At 42.9% G+C, this 24358-nt stretch overlaps 1 protein-coding gene across 1 annotated transcript in view; it reads left to right on the forward strand.

Annotated features, from left to right (window-relative positions):
• Positions 1-24358, forward strand: part of LOC145412106 (condensin-2 complex subunit G2-like) — a 346602-nt gene that overhangs the window by 37312 nt on the left and 284932 nt on the right. Inside the window, exons 4-5 of the mRNA XM_080282023.1 lie at positions 1276-1436; positions 16178-16474. Of these exons, the coding sequence (XP_080138149.1) occupies positions 1276-1436; positions 16178-16474 (458 nt within the window). The remainder of the gene's footprint in view (positions 1-1275; positions 1437-16177; positions 16475-24358) is intronic.

A 24358-nucleotide genomic window follows, 5' to 3' on the forward strand; every position in this document is an offset into this window, starting at 1 on the left:
GCAACGTTGGGTCTGGTTAGTACTTGGATGGGTGACCGGCTAGGAACACCAGATGCTGTTGGCATAACGTTCTCCGTACGTGTCAGGTGGGGTTGGTGGAGGATTAGTGCCCCTCCCTGCAAAACAATTAACTCTAAGCCCTTGGCCACCCCGTTTGAGATACATGGCGTCTGGAAAAAAAAAAAAAAAAAAAAAAATCTACAGGGACAAAGCAACAAATAAAAAATGATGATCTCAACCTTGTGGTTCATGTGAGATGAGCTTAGTTAGCTTGGAGAACTTTAGACTACTGCAGCACTATGTCAATACAGTATAGAAGTGATCTTGGAGACTAAACCATGAGTTGTTTTGACACACACACACACACGCACACACACACACACACACACACACACACACACACACACACACACACACACACACACACACACACACAGGATTATAGTATGTTAGATCAGTTGTAATATGACCAGTGCCAATATGAGTATTTCTTGAGTGAAAAATGGCATCATTTTTATATTAGAAAAGAAAACATCGATATAACATAACTTAAAAATTCAACCAATGCATGTGTCTAGGGGTGAGCACTGGGGATGATGTTACATAATTTAGGGGTTAAGAGCCATATATAATTAAGGGTTGTTCACTGTATTGAACAAGATGTTTAGTGGATTGACTCAACCCAACAGGTATCGCAGAAATTATACATCAGTTAAGTTCAAACTGAGTGGATGGTACTGATTTTGTGAGATGAACCTGGGAATTTAGAAAAATACTAAAGGCTCGAATAGCCAGAGAATTGTTACCATATATGACATTTTTTGTAGGGCTTTGTATTCATATCAACTCCTGCTTTTATATTTTAATTTTTATATCTCTGCATCCATCTTATCCTACTGGGAGAGTGAAACACTGGTCCAATGATGTTAACTTCATACAATAGCTAGAGTTTTTTTTTTTCTTTGGCCTGTTCTGTTAGTTTTTTTTTTTTTTTTTTTTTTTTTTTTTTTTTTTAACGCCAAGTCCCCCTTTTTTGGATATGGGCTAAGGCGTTGCCCCTGGGTAGAGAACGTTGGTGTGGGGCGTGTAGTATTTTATGACCGGATGCCCTTCCTGATGTCTACCAATGACTCTTGGGTGGATTCGATCCTCCGACCCTTCGGTCAGAGTGGAGCGCTTTAACCAACGGAGCCACGGCTGCTACTTAGTTGTGCTATAATAATTTTTTTTAGTGTAGTATCAGTAATTGCCATGTGTATTTTTTACAATTACCAGAGGTACTTCATGGAATGGTGAATGCTGTCGAAGGTGTAGTACAAAGCAGTGTGGTACAGCTGTGTGAGAAATGGTGGACTCGGCAGCTAGACCAGCATGAGCATCTTATATCTAATGTCCTTCCAATACTCCTGCAAGTCACCCTCAGGACCAATGCCCAGGTCAGTTAAGTTCCAAATGACTAGATATGGGTACCAGAAATTGGATTTAGTTATATTGCAGCTGTGAATATAAGGATGGGTGGAGGTACCTATCCACTCACTTGATGTAGTGCTGCTGAAAGGGATGCCACACTGAATGACAAATCAAATGGTTTCTTAATCCCTGCAAGTCATTTACTACACTGAGTGGTTACATATAACCCATCTCTTGGGTAGGGAAGAAAGAATGTTGACCACCCATTATTCCCTATGGGCCTGCTGGGAAAGTGTGGCAGGGATTAGTGTTCCTCCACTTTCTGGTCCTAATCTATGGCAGTGTTACTGAGTGTCTTGGATCTGGGTCCTTCACCAGAATAGGCAGGTTTTTGTTTGGCCTGTTGGAATGTAAGGGATGTGAATGATTGGAAGAGAGTGGAAAAGGTGAATGTGTTCAGGATTGCAGGGTACACTGTGATTATACAGTGGAGTCGTCTAATTCGCGTATCTGTAAGCCATGGATTTGTAATCCACGGTACTTTGCCCAGCCAGTCCCTATTAAAAAAAAAAAAAAAAACACGGTTCCTAGGTTCCCAAGTGGCTCATTTCCGAGGAGATTTATACTATCCGGGCACCCTTGATGTATTCCGCAGCTGCTAGTCAGTCACAGACAACCTAGACCCAGCAGGCAATCACAGCCCAGCCCTGGTGGCAAGTGTGCACACTACAGCTGCCATGTTTTGTTTACCTCCTGTCCCGCCAACCACCAACTATGTGTGTTTCCCCCGTGAATTCTGTGTGCTACCTGGCTTCCCCCCCCCCCCTCAAGGTTACATCTCCCTGGACTCTGTTATGGACAACCCCAGCCCCCAAAGGCAACGTTCGACCCAGCTGGGGTCCAAGAAGAAGGCTTCCCTCAGTTAAATACATGCATTGAATATTTCTAAGATTGTGTTTGCTGTTGGCTAGTTATGTGTACGAGTAGGTAGGGTGCTGTTGGGGGTTCCACGAGGGTCCAGACTAAATATCCTTTTTTCTTATTGGTACTTAACTTTGTAAACCGCGGATTTCGTAATCCACGGGTAGGTACCAGTCTCTAATTGCCGCGGATTAGGCGACTCCACTGTAATTCACAAATGCTTATAATAATAACTAATGGCTGATTTTTTTTTTTTTCTCTTAAAACCACACATCTTTAACCCATTAACTGCTGTATACAGCTTGGGCCGTTCTGAGTGCGACTGCTCAGTACAGCCCTGGCTGCGCAGGTGTATTTCGAATATAGTGCCATGGTGATCAAGGCCAACCCATGCAAGCATGTTTGAGCCTTCAAAACCGAAATCAAAACCGAAAACGAAAACCATACATTCCAATAGGGAATCAGACACTTCGATGTTCATCCATGGCTTTACCAAGGTAAATATTGAGCTAATATTTCGTTACTATCCTTTGGCATGTGTTCTCTCAATTCCTAAGACAAAATTTGGCCTTTGGGAAATTTCATTTTTACCCCTATGTCTGCGCACCACAGACACCTCCAAAAAAACGCCATGTGCAGTTAACGGGTTAAAAGAATGCATTAGCTGTCAAAACATAAAAATAACATGATTATCAATTTGTAAGTAATGCTGCATCAAAAGATCAAAAGTTGTGCAGGTGAGGAATGGGAGGGTGGGTAGTGTGTAAATGGTGGTGTTTGGGTACCGACAGACAGTGTAAGGAAGTACAGTAGTTGCTTTGTTGATGTGTTATGGAGAGGAATGAAAGATTATAAGTGTGTCGCTTCAAGGTGTATGTATGTCAAATTCCAGTTTGAGGTGGTGAAAGTTGCAATGATTGTTGCATATATCCCATGTAATGATGAGAGTAAAGAAGAAAAAGACAGAATTTTAGGCCAGTTGGATGGAATGATAGGACAGATGCCCAGGAATTATATAATGCTTGTGATAGATGAAATGAGTGGAAGCATTTGCACTGGTCCTTTGAATAATTTATTTATAATGGCTTGTTACTGAGTACCAGGGGAGAATGATTATGGATGACAGCTGAAGGACATGTCAGGATAGGGTTCATATTTTTAGCACAAAAAGGCACAAATATACATGGTACAGAGAGACTGGAGAGAACATTGAAATTGATTGTATGCTTGTAGAGAGAAATTATTTGGGTGTTGATGAAAAGGCAGTGAAAGGACTCTATGAAAGTTTACCAGAGCATATGAATGCTCCCTAAAGCACAGTAAAAACTCAGAAGCAGAAAAAAGAAGCATATAAAATATCAGACAGCAGTAAGAAAGCATTATCTTGATAATCATGAATGAATGAGTGCTGGCAGCAGTGAATGTTGAATCTAGCAAACTCACTGATACTTTCATTCCAACAGTGAATACTAAAACCAGCAGTCTCACCACTGTTCACATGGCCAGTTTCTTTTATTAATATCATGATCTCTGCACTGTTTAATAGAATTAACTTTTTTTTTTTTTTAATTGAATATTTCTTATAACTATTTTCTTTAGCATATTAGTGCATATTTTTGCTAATTTTGCAAATGACTTGTCCATAGTGATAGTATGGTATTGGGTTATTTCATCACATGATGAATTTGTCCCATGATATCTTGGGTCAGATTCACTGTTCAACCACTTCATTCACATCATTTTGTACAGTTTTTAAATTATTTTCAATGTCTATTTAAGGGTTTCCATTTTCCTTTTCCTGCACAATGGGCCAGATTCACTAAGGGATGCATTCACTTGGCAGTTCATCATTTGTAAGTGTGTTGGTGTTAGTTTCCAGCCATTTGTAAAAAAAAAAATATCAGTGGGTGCAGGCATTGGTGAATATAAATGGCTTATAACAATGTCAGTGATATTCTGATGTATACCTACTCCTGAAAAATAAAATAAAAATGACAGGCTTTCATCACAAGTGTGGCAAAATTTGTGATTACTGTCTTACATTGTAGAGTGTTAAATTTCAACTTCATCTATACTAGAGAAGCAGCTGTACATTCTCTCTCTCTCTCATTGCAACTTTCAGTTCATTGTGCTGATAAAGTTGAGTGGCTTGGTGTGTTAGTTGGTGAATAGATGGACAGGATGGGTTGGTGGGTGAACAGGTGGGGTGAGTGGGTAGTGTGTGGTGTGCATTGTTGGGGTTTTTAGGCTGGATGGGATGGGGAAGGTGGGAGGGTGAATGGGCAGGTGGAATGGGATGGACGGATGGGGTTGGTAGGTGGAAGAGTAGGGCAGGTGGGTGGGTGGGTTCTTGTGTAACTTTTTCTTTCTTTCTTTCTTTTATGTCTTCTTGGTTTACTGGTACTGTATGTTGCATCAGAAAGAGAACAGACGTAGAAGAAGAAAGGCAAAAGCTAGGCAGACTTGGAAGACCACTAGATAAAAATTTTCTCCAAAAGTTCAGTCATTTATTCTTTCTGACAATGAGAGTATGATTTCACCCCTGTTTTTTTTTTTTTTTTTTTTTTTTTTTTTTAAAGCAGGATTACTCAAAAACTAAAAGAGTTGGACCAAATTTGGTGGATGGATTGCCCTTGTCCCAGTGAACAGTCGATTAACTTTTGAGACCAGTCCGTATCATATTACCGTACAGATTCTGGGTCCGGAAAACATTTTTTGTGAAACCTCGATCAATGATGAGAAAACCTAACCCATCATCATATGAAGAGTGGTTTGGAAATTATGTTGCCCTTGTCGGAGAGATATGCTCCACTAAGTGCCCGTCTAGTTTATTTTTTTTTTAAATGGTCCACATTGTCACGGGGGAATGTGAATTTAAGAACGAAAAAAAATGCCAAATATTGCTAGAAAGTAGGGACAAGGACTTGACTTGTGAAAATAAAGTAGTGAGTTTTACTTTATGGTGGCTTGCTTCTTCGATTCTCTAAGAACGAGAATTTATAAATTTTCTCAACAGTACACAGCAGAGATTAATTGCTCATGAATGCTGATTGTTAGTACTGTTAGCCTCTTGAGAAAGTGACTCCATCCCTGACAATCAGTAACTAATAATAATAATAATAATGGACAGGTTCTTGCCGGTGCTTAACTCCTGGCTGGCACAACGGATTTAAGTTTGATACAAAAGAACTGGCCTAAATACCAGTCGTGAATAATGCAAGGAGTTTGTCCAGACTAGGAGCGGCAAACTAAAGTAAGCTTAATGTGAAGAAATAAAAGACGATTCTAATTACATTAAGCTCAAAGAAAAGAACTGTAAATTTATTGATTACAAAAAAATAAATCTACGTTATATGAGTCTTAAAATGAATTCAAAAGAGGAATTCATGGTCACAAAGAGACTCATGAATTCAAATACAAAGGAAATACACTAACTCACTCATTCAAAAGGTAATCAGACTTAAGCCTAGAAAACGAACGGAAATACTGGTCAGTGGAGGGAACGAGGCTGAAGCTACAAAAGACTGGGTGTTTGCGTGTTGAAACACCAGGCGCTGCTAAGCTCACTTTGCCAATCATCGTCTGGGTTGAGATCCAGGAAATCGCTGTACAACGGAGACTCTGCTCTCAACACTGGGCACAAACGATCCTATTTTCGAGACGGTCCAAAGCTAAGTTCAAACTGGAAAGGGGGGTAAGAGATGGCTGTGTTTGCCAGAAGTAGATGTGGCCAAACTTCAACAGTCAACGGAGAGAGGGCGAACGATTTACACACGCAATAAAATTACTCAGTGAAAGCACTAATATCATGCATAAGAATGGTCACTTATGAAACAGTGACACATGTTCTGAAAACGATCCTGATCAAAGATATGAGGACGGTTGAACTGAGTGATGCCCAGTGGGAATTCCACTATAGTTTGTGGTTTTTTCACCAAAGTACAGTGTCATTAATTTGTATAAATACACAATTGTGTGAATTCATGACATTATGCCCCATCAAAATCAAATTTTTCTTGGGAAAAATTTTATGATCTATACATACATATAAATCCTAACTCAGTCACACAAGATTCACACTGTGGTATGTGTACTATCCTGCTACAGGAGAAAATCACAGTCGCCAATGAGTGAAAAAACCTCGTATTTACGTTAATAGAAGCAAACTTGTGGAAAAACTCCGTGACGACGGTGAAAATCCTGTACTCAGGTCAAACTGAGTGAAAAGTTCACTGCATTTACAGTAACAACTAATTGTTATGTAGTGTGGTGTATGTAATACACGGTGTAGTTGTGACAGTTGTAGTGTAACTGTACCTATGTGTAAAATTATATGATGCAAATTAATAGTAAATGGAGATGACGAGGCAGAAGAGAAGAGGCGGTAGCAAGCGGCAGAGACGATCAGCTGATCTACACGGCAAAACTGCTACACCTGTCAGCTGTGCCTGCGAAATCAATCAAGGTGAAGCATCAAAAGTGTCAGTGCGACAAACAGTTTTTATTAAATTACAATCTCTCTCTCTGCCTAGTAGTCAGTACATGTGCTACAAAAAGTATACTATTATTTTCTTAATGGATACATTATTAACCAGGAAACGTAGTCCTTCAATTGTTCAAATCTCTCAGAATGGGCAGTTTTTTTTTTTTTTTTTTTATTTTTTTTTATGCGAGGAAGAAGGAACCAAAGGCCATGAGCCCGCAGTAACAGTTCCCTCCAAGAGAAAAACAAAATACAATAGAGAGCCAAATTCAAGATCCGATCATTTTGAGATGCCTGGACACACTGCGTTTGAAAGACTGGAGATCATAGGCAGGAGGAAATACAGACAGAGGGAGACAGTTCCAGAGCTGACCTGTTGCATGAATGAAAGACTGGGAGTAACGGTTAACTCTTGCATTAGAGAGTTGGACAGAAAAAGGATGAGAGTTTGCTGCCAGACGGGTGCTACGCGCCCGTCGTAGAGGTGGAGGAATGCAAGCAGACAGTTCAGAGGAGCAGTGACCATTAAAGTAGCGATAGAAAAGAGATAAAGATGCAACAGTGCGGCGAAGAGACAGAGGTTGAAGGGAGTCAGTAAGAGGAGGAGAGTTAATGAGACGAAAAGCCTTTGACTCCACCCTATTGAGAAGAGCTGTATGTGGGGAGCCTCCCCACACATGAGAGTTGTACTCCACACAGGGGCGGATAAAACCCCTGTATAGAGTCAACAATTGTGCAGGGGTAAAGAAAGAGCGGAGTCGGCTTAGCACACCCAATCTCTTGGAAGCAGATTTTACAAGAGATGTAATGTGATCTTTCCAAGATAAGTCCCGAGTAAATGAAACCCCAAGCATGTTCAAGGATGATGCAGGATTAATCTGAATATTATTAAACATTAGTGGGTATACCTGTGGAAGATTTTGTCGGGTTGATAGGTGTAAGAACTGAGTCTTAGAAGCATTAAAGACAACCATATTATTTTTACCCCAGTCAGAGATATGAGCCAAGTCAGACATTAGGTGTGCCATAGCCTCATCCCTTGTTTCTTGAAGTAACTGTTGAGATGGGCGTTGCGGGAACCGAATGGAAAGGTGAAGGGTGGAGTCATCAGCGTATGAGTGGATAGGGTTAGATGTACAGCTTAGAAGATCATTGATGAATAAAAGGAAGAGAGTTGGTGATAGGACAGAGCCCTGAGGAACACCAGTGTTGATAGATCTAGGAGAAGAACGATGGCCGTCTTCGACAGCAGCTATAGAACGACCAGAAAGGAAGCTAGCGATGAAGGTACAGATAGAAGGATAGAAACCGTAGGAGGGCAGTTTGGAAATTAAAGATTTATGCCAGACTCGATCGAAAGCCTTTGAGATGTCAAGTGCAATGGCAAAGCTTTCGCCAAAGTCCCGAAAGGAGGATGACCAGGAGTCTGAAAGGTAGGTGAGAAGATCGCCAGTGGAGCGTCCCTGACGGAACCCATACTGACGATCGGAAAGAAGGTTGTGATAGGAAAGATGCCTTAAAATTTTTTTATTAAGAATTGACTCGAAAACTTTTGAAATACAGGACGTTAAAGCAATTGGACGATAGTTGGAGGGTTGGGAGTGGTCACCCTTCTTTGGGACTGGCTGAATGAGAGCAAACTTCCAGCAAGAAGGAAAGGTACAAGCTGAGAATCCTTACGCAATCTCGGGCAGGTCATATTTTAACGCCCGACGTGGTGTGAACACTCATGTGGATAATGTGCATTCTCCGGGAATCCTCGGAGAGACCCACAGCTCGAGACACCACAAGGTTATTTCAGACACAGCCTCGGATTGCCCTTACGGGGGGTCTCGAACTTTCCCTTTAACCTACGGTACCTATGTATGTACAGACTCTGGACATAATGTGTCCTATGTGACCTACGAGCAAGATACTGGGAGCCAAGCTAGTTCTTGGATTACTCAAATCTCTCTGGACCCCTGTCTTGTGGACCCCAGTGTACAACAGTTGCCCATTAGTCGTTAGTTAGCAGGCGAAACATCAGGTCTGCACCTACATTGTCACTTCCCTTGATGTATCTCACAACAAAGCTAAACTGCTGCAAATACAGTGTCCAGCTTGTCAATCTTGCATTAGCCGTCTCAGTCGTGCTGAGACTAGTGAGCGGCATATGATCGGTTTCCAGAGTGATTGGTGGTCCATATAAATAATAATAATATTTCTTAACACCATCAACCACGGCCAAGAGTTCCTTCTCAACAGTACTGTAATTCCTCTTGGTGAGTTTTAGCTTACGACTGTGGTATGCCACTGGGAAAATACCACCTCCCGATTCATGCATTAATACGGCACCTACTCCATCTTGTTAAGCATCAGTGCACAGTATGAAAGGTTTGATGGAATCAGGCAACTGCAAGATAGGCTCCTTACACAGCATATTCTTGAGGGTGGCAAAAGATCTCTGTTGTGGTTCTCCCCATTCAGTGGTGTTTGGAGCATGTTACCGAAGCACCTCATGCAGTGGTTGGGCAATGAGAGCAAAGTTGGGGATAAAACTCCTATAATACCCCACTAGGCCGAGGAGTGCCCTAACCTGTTTCTTGGTCACGGGTCTCGGGGCTTCCCTAATCTTTCTGATCTTGTCGCCCTGACACCTGCAGCGATTGTTGCCAACAATATGTCTGAGGAACTCCACCTTACTGTGTGCAGTTTTACACTTGCTAGGCTTCACAGTCATGTTGAAACTCTGGAGTCTACTGAAGACAATTTCCAAGAGTCTGAGGTGCTTCTCCAACATGGCAGAATGAATGAGGACATCGTCAACGAACATTTCTACTCCTACAGTACCATGGAGCACTTGTCTCATGGCACGATTGAATACTGCTGGGGAATTGGTAAGCCCAAATGGGAGGACTTTATACTGATACAACCCCCTAGGAGTAACAGAGGCAGTGAACTGACGGTTGTCGGGGTGAAGGGGAATCTGAAAGAATCCCTTCGCCAAATGGAGCTTTGTGAAATATCGTGACCCTGCCAGCTTGGAGAAGATGGCAATGTGGTCACCCATTGGCTCAGCATCCACTTTGGTGATTGCATTTAGCCTCCTATAGTCACAACAAATCCTGACTCCACCATCCTTCATGCGGACTACTACCATTGGACTTCAGTAAGGAGATGAGGACTTTTCGATAATACCTGCATTCTCCATGTCAGCAATCTCCTTGTCTACTGCGTCCAGTAGTCGCATGGGAATCGGATATGGCATAACCTTTACGGGAGTATTGTTGGTCAACTCAGTTTTGTGATAGTCAATCTTTGCTAGTCTAGGTTGGTCAGAGGAGACATCAGCATACCGACAGAGCAGTGACCTTATGGCATTCTGGTCACCTAATGCTAAGTCAGTGTTAAGTAAGACATCTCTGACAGTCTCCTCCTGACGGGACTGAACGGCTAAGGGCTTGTCATCATGGTCATCAGCTGGGATCACCGCAGCTGCCCCGGTTTCTTCCATTGGCTGGTCACTGTCATCAGCTACTCATGGGCCAGTCTCCTCGGGGTTTGACTTATGATAAGCCTTCAACATGTTAACGTGGAACCTTTTACGAAGATTCCCCATCTGCTTCATGTAGTTGAGGTCTGAAATGCGCTCTGCTACATCATATGGACCCCTCCACTGTGCCAGCAACTTGTTCTGGGCATTGGTGAGTAACACCAAGCATTTAGCACCTGGACTGAATTTCCGAAGCTTTGCCTTCTCATCATAATAAGCTTTCTGAACTTCGCATGCCTTGATAAATTCTTCCTTAGCCAACTCGCACGTCGACTGGAGGCGGTCAGCTAAATCAAGGACGTAGGTGTAGGTGGTCTTGACTTCAGGGTCGAGTTCTTCGTCGTTCCAAAACTCGTGAAGGACTTGAAGTGGTCCATGAACTGACCTTCCATACACCAGTTCAGAAGGTGAGAACTTCAAAGAATGCTGTGGGGCTTCTCGGTAAGCAAACAGAAGAGGAGCAACGAACTGCGGCCATTCCTTTGGCTGTTCGGTGGCCATGCACTTTAACATCTTCTTGAGAGTCCCATTGAACCTCTCACACAACCTGTTACACATGGGATGATAGGGTGTAGTTCGCAAGCCTTGGATGGACAACAACTTGAATTCTTCTTGCATCATTGCAGAGGTGAACTGCGAACCCTGGTTGCTTAAGACCTCCTTGGGGATACCTACGCAACAGAACACTTCAATCAATTCGTCATCAACAGTGATGGCCTCTATATTCTTAAGGGCCACGGCTTCAGGCCACCGTGTGCTGAAATCAACGATAGTGAGGATATACTTTGATCCATCACTAGCCCTAGGAGAAACTGGCCCAACAATGTCAGCTGCTACTCTCTCAATTGGTTCAGAGATTATAGGCATTGGTTTCAATGGCGCAGGACGGATACGTCCCCGGTCGACGGTACGCGACACACATCACAAGAATGCACAAACCTAGTTATTTCCTGTCCCATTCCTGGCCAGAAAAAGCCAGCATGGATGCAGTCAGAGGTTTTCTTTTGGCCCATGTGACCTCCCATCATTGAACAATGACCTAATTCAAACACTGCTCGGCGATACTTCGCGGGAACAACAAACTGCAGTCGAACCTCGCCCTGGGGTGTTTGTGACTCACGGTATAACCCTCCTCGCTTACGAAGGAACCTGGCTTGACCTCCCTGTGAATACTTAATCACATTACCCTCCAACTTCTTATGCACTGAGGCAAGTGTCGGGTCAGTCTGTTGTTCTCGGACAACATCTTGACTACGAATCAGATCTTGCGGTGTTGCGATGGTCAACGGGGTGACATGGTTCGGAGCTTTAGCCATGGCTCGTGTTACTGCAGCAGCCGAAGTCTGAGTAGCAACATCTATGGTGCAACTGTTTTTGACGCCTGGCATGTTACCAGTAATGAGGTCAAACAAATGTTCTGGCATGACAGCAGCAGCTGTCAAGCCAGCGTAGAAAGGAGATGCCACCTGGATACGTGCCTTAGGGAACAGTCTCACTAATCCATCAATAAGTCTAACTTGGATCTGCTTACCTGTGTACTCATGAGGCCGAACTAAACTCTGCTTGACGGAGCAACCTGAGGAATCATTGTCTCTCAGAACATTTACTGAAACACCTCCCAGAAACCCTAGCTGAACAAGAAAGGCAGTATTGCTGGTGGAAGGGTCTGAGGAGGTAGCAGATTGATGAAACTGCGGAACAAACGATGCAGCAAATGTGGCGCCCTGGGAACTAGATGCCTGAGGGGTCGTGCTTACCATCTGAGGAGTTGGAGCATTGACCACCTGTGATGGAGAGTTCACTGTTGCCTGGGGACTAGTGAATTGTGGAGAAGTGTCTGTACTGGTGGGGACGGCACCACTGTGTGCTTGATGTGGAATGAAGGCTGCATTTGCATCCTGCCTCTGATACACTAAAGTCGATTGTCCTGACTGAGGGTTACGTGGTTTGTCCTTGCTCTGCTGCTGCCTGAGTTACTGCTTCGGTTAGGGTTCTGCTTGTCGTACCACTTCTACTCAGGTTTCTGGGTATTTTGCCCCTGGTCCTTCTGCAGTTTATTTGGACCTTGGTCATTATTCTGAGAATGGCCTTGATGCTGGGGTTCAGTGTGAGATGGTTTCCCAAATTTGTCAGCTTTCCTGTTCCAGGTATTTTGCTTATGAGTTTGGTACCCAACATAGTGAAGAATGCATCAGCCTTCTTCACCATTTGGCTTGCATCCCTTACCTGGCAGATCTTAAGCTGAGCCATAAGCTCAGCAGGCCACAACTTTTCAAGCTGTGTGCGTGGCATAAGGTCAGTTATCCCCTCTCACGTGCGCGGGGTTTCATCTTTCTCCATCCACTCATCTAAGTAAGCATAAGCCGATCGAGGAACTGAACAACAGTCTCCTTTTCTTGTAGACGTGCCCTCATAAACTGACTCCTGGCGTCGTCAACTGTGAGACCGTACACTTTGATGAGTTCGACCTTCATCATCTCTCATGTGAGATTGTCTCCACGAATTCTGTGGAGAATATCAAGGGCAGGGCCCTCAAACAAGCTAAGAAACTGGAGCTGCTTAGCTATTGATTCGCTCGCCTTCCTTATGTGAAGGAAGCTTGAGGCATGGGGTTGCCAGAACATGTGCAGGAAGAGCACTCATGGACCTCGGGTCGGCTGCACCAGATGTGCCTGAAGCCAAGGAGTCTCACTTGAGCTTCAGCATCTCAAGTTCATGTGTCTGACGTGCCTCGCGTTCGGCATGTTCGTGTTCACGTTCTCTCTCATGTTGTTCTCACTCGTATTCGCATTCTCTCTCATGTTGTTCTCACACGTATTCACGTTGTTTCTCGCTCGTGTTCGCATTGTTCTCGCTCATGTTCACGTTCTTTCTCACGTTCCTCGCACTGTTCTCGCTCATGTTCGTGTTGAATTCTATGCTCTTTGCGGGCATCACTCTCACGCTGCTGTACATAACTAAACTGTGAGAGCACATATTCTTTAATTTCTTGGGGATCGGTAAGCCCCTTATCTTTGGCCTCCTGTACATATATATTAGTAGCCATGATGCTAACTCAATTAAGGCTGTTTAGACTAAAGACTTGTACTGACTGCTGTTCTGCAGAGAAATACTAATAAACAAAAATAAAGAATATAGGCACAGGTTGGTGGTGCCCAGTTTTATCTAGTTAAACTGATAAAGAAAATAAGAAAAAAAAATGCAACTGACTGGGAAAACTATTACTTAAAATTAATAGAGATGAATCAATAACCACCAGTAAGATAGTGCCTATAGACTTTATGATAACAAATACCTAGGTGTGAGTGAGTGAGTATTAGTTCATTCATAACTTTAGAACTAGGAGTTATATCCTGGAATGAGGTCGCCAGATGTCACGAGGGGGATGTGAATTTGAGAATTAAAATGCTTGATATTTCTTGAAAGTAGAGACAAGGAATTGACTTGTGAAAATCAGGTAGTACGTTATACTTTATTCTGGCTTACTTCGCTGATTCTCTAAAGTCGAGAATTTTATAAACTTTCTCAACAGTACACAGCAGAGACTAATTGCTCACGAATGCTGATTGTTAGTACTGTTAGCCTCTTGAGAAAGTGACTCCACCCCTGACAGTCAATAACTAATAATAATAATAATGGACAGGTTCTTGCCGGTGCTTAACTCCTGGCTGGCCCAACCGATTTAAGTTTGATACAAAAGAACTGGCCTAAATACCAGTTGTGAATAATGCAAGGAGTTTGTCCAGACTAGGAGCGGCAAACTAAAGTAATCTTAATGTGAAGAAATAAAAGACGATTCTAATTATATTAAGATCAAAGAAAAGAACTGTAAATTTATTGATTACAGTAAAATAAATCTACGTTATATGAGTCTTAAAATGAATTCAAAAGAGGAATTCACGGTCACAAAGAGACTCATGAATTCAAATACAAAGGAAATACACTCATTCGCACATTCAAAAGGTAATCAGACTTAAGCCTAGAAAATGAACGGAAATACTGGTCAGTGGAGGGAACGAGGCTGAAGCTACGAAAGACTGGGCGTCTGCGTGTTGAAACACCAGGCGCTGCTAAGCTCACTTCGCCGATCACCATCTAGATGGAGATCCAGGAAATCACTGTACAACGGAGACGCTGCTCTCAACACTGGGCACAAACGATCCTATTATTGTGGCAGTCCAAAGCTGACTAAGTTCAAACTGGAAAGGGGAGTAAGAGATGGCTGTGTTCGCCAGAAGTAGATGTGGCCTAACTTCAGCGGTCAACAGAGAGAGGGTGAATGATATATACACGCAATAAAATCACTCAGTGAAAGCACTAATGTCATGCATAAGAATGGTCACTTATGAAACAGTGACAAATGTTCTGAAAACCATCCCGATCGAAGTGCATATGAGGACGGTTGAACTGAGTGATGCCCAGTGAGAATTCCACTATAGTTCGTGGTTTTCTCACCAAAGTACAATGCCACGAATTTGTATAAATACACTATCTATCTATCTCTTGCCAGACGCCTCAATCTCGTTCGGGGTGGCCACAAACAAATTGCCTCCACTTCGCTCTGTCCCCCGCCATTTCACTGCCCTGCTCCCAACTCACACACCCCTCTCTCATATTCCTCTCCACCCCATCCCTCCATCTCATCCTCGGCCTCCCCCTCCCTCTTCCCCCCTCCACCTCACTCACATACACTTTCTTCGTCAGTCTTTCACCCTCCATCCTCTCCACATGGCCAAACCACCTCAGTGTATTCCTCCTTACGCTTCCTATCACATCCACATCCACACCACAACGCAACGCTCCTTTATATCCTCATTTGTCAGCCTGTCTCTCCATGTGACTCCACAGGCTCCTCTTAAATAACTCATTTCCACTGCTCTCACTCTTGACTTGTGTCCTTCCAGCAACGTCCAAGCTTCATTTCCATATGTTAGAGTTGGTATCATAATACTGTCATGTAGTAACTTTTTCACTTCCATACTCACTTCCCTGTTTCTTATCACTGCTTTCAAGGAACCAGCAACCTTTCTTTCCTGATGTACCCTTTCAAGCACTTCACCCTCCAAACCTCCATCCTTACTCATCATACTACCCAAGTACTTAAACATTCTCACACAATTGCGCAAATTCGTGACACACATTTACAGCCATCCCTTAACATCCGCCGGGGTTAGATAACAGAGACACCAGCAAATGTTAAAAATCCGCGGATAACTGCTGCCCCCCCCTTAAAAACACCTCTGGACCCCCCATTTCCTTATATAACTAAAGAAAAACCCTATGCGCATGTTTACAACCACTTTGTTTAATACAAGAACACTAAAAACTACTTTATTTAATTCAAGAACACTAAAAGTTAAAAATAATGAATAGTGTACTGCATGGCCTCTTCTGACTACTGTTCTCATCCCAGCTCCCTCCAGAAGGAAGAGTGTTACAGTATACTTCAGTATATTTCGTTCACTGGATAATGCCATTACTGTACTAAAACAGCCACGAACTGCGCTTGGGATAATGTTATGGTGTCAGCAGAGGTCGAGATATATATATATATATATTTTTTCCTGTAGCCATACGCGGATATTCAAAACTGTGTATTTAATAACCGCGGATGTTAAGGGATGACTGTACTTGTTTTTTTTTAATGGTCTCCCCAAATGCAAAATTTGAGGGATTCTGTCTTATCTATCTATAGCCCGGCGCCCTAATTTGAGAGATTACTGTAGATAAACACCACATTCAAGAACTCATTTTCTGTTGTTCGTGATAGTTAACTACCGTACATTAAATAATGTGTATGTCTTCATAATGCATTTTCCTATCCCTAACAGAAGAAGGACGTGGTTCGGCTTTGGAGTGTGCATGAGGCTGTAGAACTGATGCCATTGAGCAGTCCTGAGTGTGAGGCATTCACAGGGCAGTTGGTGTTGTGTGCTGGTGCTACAGTGTTCCTGAGCTGTGATGAGGGGATCAAATGGCTGGCTGGGTTACTGCTGCAACCCTCTCTGTTCTCTCGCATACACAAAGGGGTGAAAGCAGCCCTCCCAACCTGTACCAAGCTGCAGAGTGCCAAGTATGCAGAAATGTACTTCAGGGCTTGGAAGATTAGCCAAGGCCAAATGAGAAAGGTATTGTTTATATATATCTATCTATCTATCTATCTATAGCCCGACGCCCTAATCCCGCAAAGGGTGGCCGCAGACAAAACGCCTCCAAGTCACTCTGTCACCCACCATTTGACTCCCCTCCCCCCAACTCACCCCCCCCTCCCTCATATACCTCTCAACTCCATCCCTCCACCTCATCCTCGGTCTACCCCTCCCTCTCCCTCCCTCCACATCACCTACATACACCCTCTTAGTCAGTCTTTCATTCTCCATCCTCTCCACATGTCCAAACCACCTCAGTGTATTTCTCCTAATCTTTTCAACCACATCCACATCTACCCCACAACGTTCCTTCACTTCTTCATTCGTCAACCTGTCCCTCCATGTCACTCCACATGCTCCTCTCAAGTAACTCATTTCCACTGCTCTCACTCTTGACTTGTTCCCCTCTTGCAAGGTCCACGCCTCGCTTCCATACGTCAGGGTAGGGATCACAATACCATCATGCAGTGACTTCTTAACTTCCATACTCACCTCCCTATTTCTCATCACTGCTTTCAGTGTGCCAACAACCTTCCTTCCCTGCTGTACCCTTTCACGTACTTCATCCCCCAAAGTTCCATCCTTACTCATCACACTACCCAAGTACTTGAATGCACTCACATTCTATATATCAATACGATATATTTTTTAAAGACTTAAGCCTATTAACTGCATGGGAGTTATTAAAGCATATAACCTCCATGAATTAAATATTTGAGGATAGGACCTCCACCTTCCTTGTGGTAGGTATTTGTAGCAGAGACCAAGTGTTGTGATTTTGTTTTAAATTTTAACTCTAAAATTCAGTAGTTTGTAGCAATCTCTGTGTTGTTTTATTATGGCTCCTTATTGGTTACATAGCTGCCTCTGAGATAAGATATGGGTATAAATGCACTTCCGTCTGTCTTTTTATGTCAGACTCAGAAAAAGAGGGTTCCCAGATACCGTAAACCCTCAGTTTGCATATACATAATTTGTATTAATCATGTTTTCTGCAGAAAGGTGACCCCTGACATGCCACAGTAAATGCAGGAAGATGATCCTTGACATGCTTTAGTAAACATAGGAAGATGACCTTTGACATGCTTCAGTAAATGGGGGGGGGGGGAATAATGCACAGGAAAATCCCAAAGTCAGCCCCTGTCTGTGGCCATCCCCCTCAGAGTTCCACTATCAGACCATGTAGATGCATGCCAACCTCATATATGGTAAACAAAATATTATTTGTTGTAGGATTTTGTTAAACACTGCTAAAATATATGCACACACACACACACACACACACACACACACACACACACACACACACACACACACACACACACACACACACACACACACACACACACACACACACACACACAGGTCGCTGACGGAGACGGAGCACTTAGTGGATCGTGGGGAATTAATCGCGGAACCAGCGGCAAAAAGGAACCCATCCTATAGTGATTATGTAAATGAATAGGTGAATGGTGGTCCCGTATGATAGTAGTGAAAAAATCGCAGATTTTGGTCCAACAAATGTACAAAATACAGTGAAAGTGAAAAGTTTTCGTAGGTAGGGTTATGGTGGAAAGAGGCAGCTCTTTGTTTACACCTGATAGCTGCGAGTTTGAGGGCTTTACTGACGAGGAAAAGGGTGAAGGAAGTGTTAAATTGAATCAAACAAAGAGTTGCAAGAGTGGAGAAAATGGCAGACAGGAATGTCCAGGAATTAAAGGTCTATCTGTCTATCTATTGCCAGACGCTTTAATCCCGTACGGGGTGGCCACAAACAAATCACCTCCACGTCACCCTGTCCCCCACCATTTCACTGCCCTGGTCCCAACTCACACACCCCTCTCTCATATACCTTTCCACTCCATCCCTCCATCTCATCCTCGGCCTCCCCCTGCCTCTCCCCCCCTCCACCTCATTCACATACACTCTGCTCATCAGTCTCTCACCCTCCATCCTATCCACATGGCCAAACCACCTCAGTGTGTTCCTTCTAACGCTTCTTGTCACATCCACAGCCACACCACAGCGCTCCTTTATATTTTCATTTGTCAGCCTGTCTCTCCGTGTGACTCCACAGGCTCCTTTTAAATAACTCATTTCCACTGCTTTCACTCTTGACTTGTGTTCTTCCAACAATGTCCAAGCTTCACTTCCACGCGTTAGAGTTGGTATCACAATACTGTCATGTAGTAACTTTTTCACTTCCATGCTCACTTCTCTGTTTCTTATCACTGCTTTTAAGGAACCAGCAACCTTTCTTACTTGTATTCTTTCAAGCACTTCGTTCTCCAAACTTCCTTCCTTACTCATCACACTCCCCAAGTACTTAAACCTACTCACATTTTCCATTTCCTCACCATCCAGCCTCACTGTACATTCACTGACTTCCCCTCTCTCAGAGACCATCACTTTACTCTTACCTACATTCACCTTCAGATTCCGTTTCTTACACACACTCCCAAATTCATCCACCAAGCCTTGCAGCTCCCCTTGCTGTACTCTTTCAAGCATTTCGTTCTCCAAACTTCCATCCTTACTCATCACACTCCCCAAGTACTTAAAAGTAATCACATTTTCCATTTCCTCACCATCCAGCCTCACTGTACATTCACTGACTTCCCTTCTCTCAAAGACCATCACTTTACTCTTACCTACATTCACCTTTAGATTCCGTTTCTTACACACTCTCCCAAATTCATCCACCAAGCCTTGCAGCTGCCCTTCGTCTTCACTCAACAACACAGTATCATCTGCAAACAAGAGTACAGGGAGTTTCCAAACACTACCCTCTCTCATTAGGGCTACTTCAACATCCACTGCCCTACCTTGTATCTCTTTTGTAACCCAATCCATGTACAGATTGAACACACATGGAGACATGACACATCCCTGCTTCAACCCAACCTTCAGGGAGAAAAATTCACTCAGTTCACCATCCACACGCACTGCAGCCATAGCACCATCATACATACTCTTCACAGGATTCAACAACTTCCCATCTTCTCCATATATTCTTAATACTTTCCACAATCCTTGTCTATCCACCTTGTCATATGCTTTCTCCAAATCCATGAAGGCTGCGTACAACTTTTTTCTCTTCTCTAGAAACATTTCCACTAATGATCTAAGACTGAATATCTGATCTACACAACCTCTTCCCTTCCTAAAGCCTCCCTGTTCTTCTCCAACTAATTCCTCTGTTGTTTCCCTAACTCTGTCAATAAGTATCCTACCATACACTTTTCCTATTACGCAAAGAAGACAAATGCCCCTATGATTACCACCCACTTCTTTTTCCCCTTTTCCGTTTTACAGGGGAATATTATTATACCTGACTTCCAATCCTCCGGGACTCTACCTTCCTCCCAGGCCAATCTGCACGTTTTCCACATCCATTCTACTACTATCTCTCCTCCATGCTTCAGCATTTCACCACACACTCCATCAATTCCTGGGGCTGTGCCCAATTTAACTTTCTTCATTGCTTCCACAACTTCTGTCCTTCTGATTTCTTCGTGTCTTCTCACCTCCCTCCTTCTCCCAGCCATTCCCCAGCCACTAATACTCACATTACTTCAATTCTCTGTGTTCAGCAATTCCTTAACCCCTACACCGCGGGCTTGTTTACCAATGACTTGCGTATGCCGCGGGGTTATTTGGGCTCCGACAGACTCTCAAAAAATATTTGTCAAAAATCAGTTATTAGTCCTAGAATAATAAAATTACATATGCTTATGGCACATACCTTCAGCTTTCTCCTGGAATGATTGTTGAGCCTTCGTCGGTTACCGTAGGACTTGTGGAGACCTCTGAAGTAGGGTAACGAAGTCTCCACTTTACACTTCCCGACAACCCGTAATATGATTACCACAGCCAGATACAAACACTATAAACACTATTCTACAATTTTCAAGTAGTTTGGGATCCATACTCAAAAAAAAAAACACTGTGAAAGCAATGGAAATTACGAGCGCGTCTGATCGTCGCACTGGCACTAGTTCGCTTTTGTTACTCTGTCATTTATTATTCATAAAACCCCTCACACTTTATATTTCTATTACTATATAACACTTATATATATCTACAGTCTTTATCCATAAGTTTCCTTCAGTAGTATTAGTTTATTGTCACTGTAGGGATTTAATTTCTTTCAGTAAAATACGTAACATTCACTTTCTCGTCCTGTATACTGGCATTGAGAGTGAATGTCACTTTCATCTTCACTCTCATAACTCATAGCATTCAGACATGCTAGAGTGAAACTTTCACTTTCATTACTCCTAGGGTATATACTCGTATTCTTATAATACTACTCATTTACATTTCTATTTACGTTCTCTATTTTATTTACGTTATTTACATTTCTATTTTATTTACACTGTGTTGTGCAATGTCACTTGAAATAACTTATAAAACTATTTTCCATTGTTCACGTATATTTACATTCATTACTTTCACTTGCTGTTTACACATTATTTACAATTCCACTTGCACTGTTTTACTCAATAGAAAGATCGTAGTCACTCTTTTATCAATTGTCAGCCCTGTACCTCTTTCCACACGAGGTTTAGTAGGGGGTAAAGGTCACAGAGCCATTTGCATGGGGGTGAAAAAAGGCCTTGAAGTCAGCAAGAAGAAACATACGTCCCCTCACTTCGGAAGATGAGAGTAAACTGATAACGCAGGGCCAGCCTGGAGGCCTGTTTAGGGGTTATTCGGAGTTACCAATATTGGTTCTTGAAACAGCTAAGTCTAGCACTGATATGATTGGCAGGAAATCTAGACAATACATTATAAATTTGGTAGTTCCAGGTGAATGTAAATATCACTTAGGCTTCTCCCTTCCCTCCTTACATGTATATTTATTACGAAAATAGATTAGAGGCCTACTTAGGAGATATATAATCAGAGCTACCAATGTTAAACCTTGAATCAGCTTTGTGTAGCACTGATATGATTGGCAGGAAATCTAGACAATACATTATAAATTAGGTAGTTCCAGGTGAATGTAAATATCACTTAGGCTTCTCCCTTCCCTCCTTACATGTATATTTATTACGAAAATAGATTATACGGCATATTTCAAGGGGAAAAAAACAGCGAAAATTAGCGAACGAGTGCACGTGAGGTGTTGTCAGGTGATAATTAGCCAATTCTAGGTGTATGGCACTCTCACTTACCTTATTTCTTTCTTGTATATATTATTTGGTATAAGAATAGGACATAGGGCTTATTTCAATGGATGAAATCAGTGAAAAATTCCAGGGAAGATTTACTTAGCGTAGCATGGCCGGGCAGGCGAGAGGATAGGGTAATGGAGGGGGGGTAGGGAGGGGAGTCAAGAACGGGGAGAAATGGCTAAATTGTCAACAATGGATGGGAGTACAGATGAGATTAGGAGTGCTGACTAGTGTCGGACATTGGCAGTACTGATAGATGATACAAGCCCCCACTTGGAAGCCCGGGTGAATTCAAAATAACACAGAATCACAAAAGCGACGCCCCGCGGTATGATCCCTTGCTCCCAAGCGTCACGAAAGTGACGCCCCGCGGTTAAGGGGTTAAAGTGTTTTCTCCATCTGCTCACGTTTTGTCCCTTCTCCACTAGTAATCTACCATTTTTATCTTTCACTCCCCTACTAACTTCACTGCCACCCTATCTTATTACTCCGTTCACCTCTTTCCAGAACCTTTTCTCCACTTTACACTCAAAATCCTTCCAAATTCCTCATCCACTCTCTTCTTACTCTTTCTTACTAATTTTTTCACCTATCTCATCCTTTCTACATATAACTCTCTCTTCTGCCTCTAAGCTTCTTCCGTGCCCCTATTTCTCATCCATTCATTGTATGCTTTCTTCTTTTGTGCCACAGCTTGTCACACCTCTTCATTCCACCATGCTGTTCCTTGCACCCCCTTCCGTCTTCTCTTCCTTCCACACACCTCATCACTTGCTGCACATATTTCTTCTGTGAATATCTTGCACACACCTTCCATGTCCCCGATCTGCTCCAATTCATGTTTACCCAATCGTTCCTCCACTTCTCTCTTATATTCTGCCTTTTTCACATCCTCTTGTAACCTTTCCACTCTCCTTGCAACTACTCCTTCCTCCTGTCATTCCCTTTTTCTATTTCTCCACTTTTTTTGGATCTCGATTCTGGCCACCACCAAGTATTGGTCAGAAAGTCCACTCCCCCAACCTCTATAAGTTCTTGCATCCATTACACATCTTTGCATCCTTTCATCCACACACAGATAATCAATTATTGCCTTCCTTTCATTCAGTTCACCATCCACCCTTCTCATCACTCTCCATGTATACCTGTGGATCATTTTATGCCTGAAGAGGGTATTGGCTATCACCAACCCCCTCCCAGCACAAATGTCCACTAATGCACTGCCATTCTCATCTGTCTCAGCAGGCACACCCCACTCACCAACAATTCCATCCACCTTCACATTCCCTACTTTACCATTGATATCACCAATCAAAAACACTCTCTCATTCCTTCCAAACTTTTCCATGCACACTCCACATTTGTCCAGAACTCTTCTCTCACTGCTTGTACGATCTTGTGTTGGCGCATAGACGCACACAGTCACCCACATTTATATTCCAACTTTCAATCTTACCCATACAATTCTTGACCCAACTGATCCATACTCTCTTATATTCTTTTTCCATGTTTTACCCACAACAATACACACTCTTTCTTTTACCCTCTCATTCTCACCCACTCCTGCACGTATACATCAGTTGAAGAAATTTCATTGTCAGCCGTGAGGAAGTTAGAGAGAGGTAAGTGATGGAGGAACATCACTGGAATCATCTGAGGTGGAATTGGAGGAGAAAGCCTGAGCAAAGAGTTCTGCTTTGTCAGTAGAAGGCATATCTACAAAACCGTCAGAGTAGAGCAGAAGAGGGACGGATGATGAGGTAAAGTTATTTGAAGGGGTTTTGGCAAGGTGCCAGAAAGAGCGGGAAGAATTTGAGTTCGAGAGTTCAGAGTACTTAGTATGAATGAAGTCAATTTTATTGGAGCGGCAAACAGACTTAGCACAGTTCCGGGCAGAAACATAAAAGAGGTGATTTTCAGGAGTTGGTTGGTCTCTGGTACCTTTTTTCAACCTTTTCATTGTTGTTGACAGCATTAGAACAATAGTGATTGAACTGTTCCCCCCTCCCCCCCACCTGCCCACCTGTTAGTCAAAGGATGTGAGAAAGGAATGTATGCATCCATGCCCGATAGAATAACCCCCCTAATGTGCAATGCACACTCCGATGGCTCTTGGTCATGGAAGCAATAATCATTCCAGGGAATATCAAAGAAGTGCTGCCTGAGGGCCTCCCAATCTGCAGCTCCAGCGTGCCACAACTGATGCATCTTGGGAGGATCTACAGGCCCTGCTGGAGCAATAGAATAGTTTAATGTGATAAGGTTATGATTGGAGGAGCCCAACAGAGAGGATAGATTAACAGTGTTAGCAGATGGATTAGTCATAAGGAAGAGGTGAAATATGTTGGAACTCTCTTGAAGGTGGTCAGGGATACCGGTAGCTTGGTGTACGAGCTGCTTTAGTTCATTAAAGATAGAAAAGATGTAGGCTTGTTTACTAGGTGGATCAGTGAATGGAGGGGAGAGCCAACGGTGGTGGTGCGCATTGACATCTGCTAGAATTGAAATATCAAAGAAAGGAAAAATTGATAGGATGTGTTCCATCTTAGAAGTAAGGTAGTCGAAGAATTTTTCATAGTTAGTAGAGTTAGAGGATAAGTAGACAGCAGAGATATATTTAGTCTGACAAGAAAGCCAAAGCCAGAGAGTAGAGAATTCAAAAGATTCAAGTTCAGGAACACGA

Source organism: Coenobita brevimanus, chromosome 92 (assembly GCF_032717465.1).
Source record: "Coenobita brevimanus isolate Jiangsu-jjx chromosome 92, ASM3271746v2, whole genome shotgun sequence".
Taxonomy (NCBI): domain Eukaryota; kingdom Metazoa; phylum Arthropoda; class Malacostraca; order Decapoda; family Coenobitidae; genus Coenobita; species Coenobita brevimanus.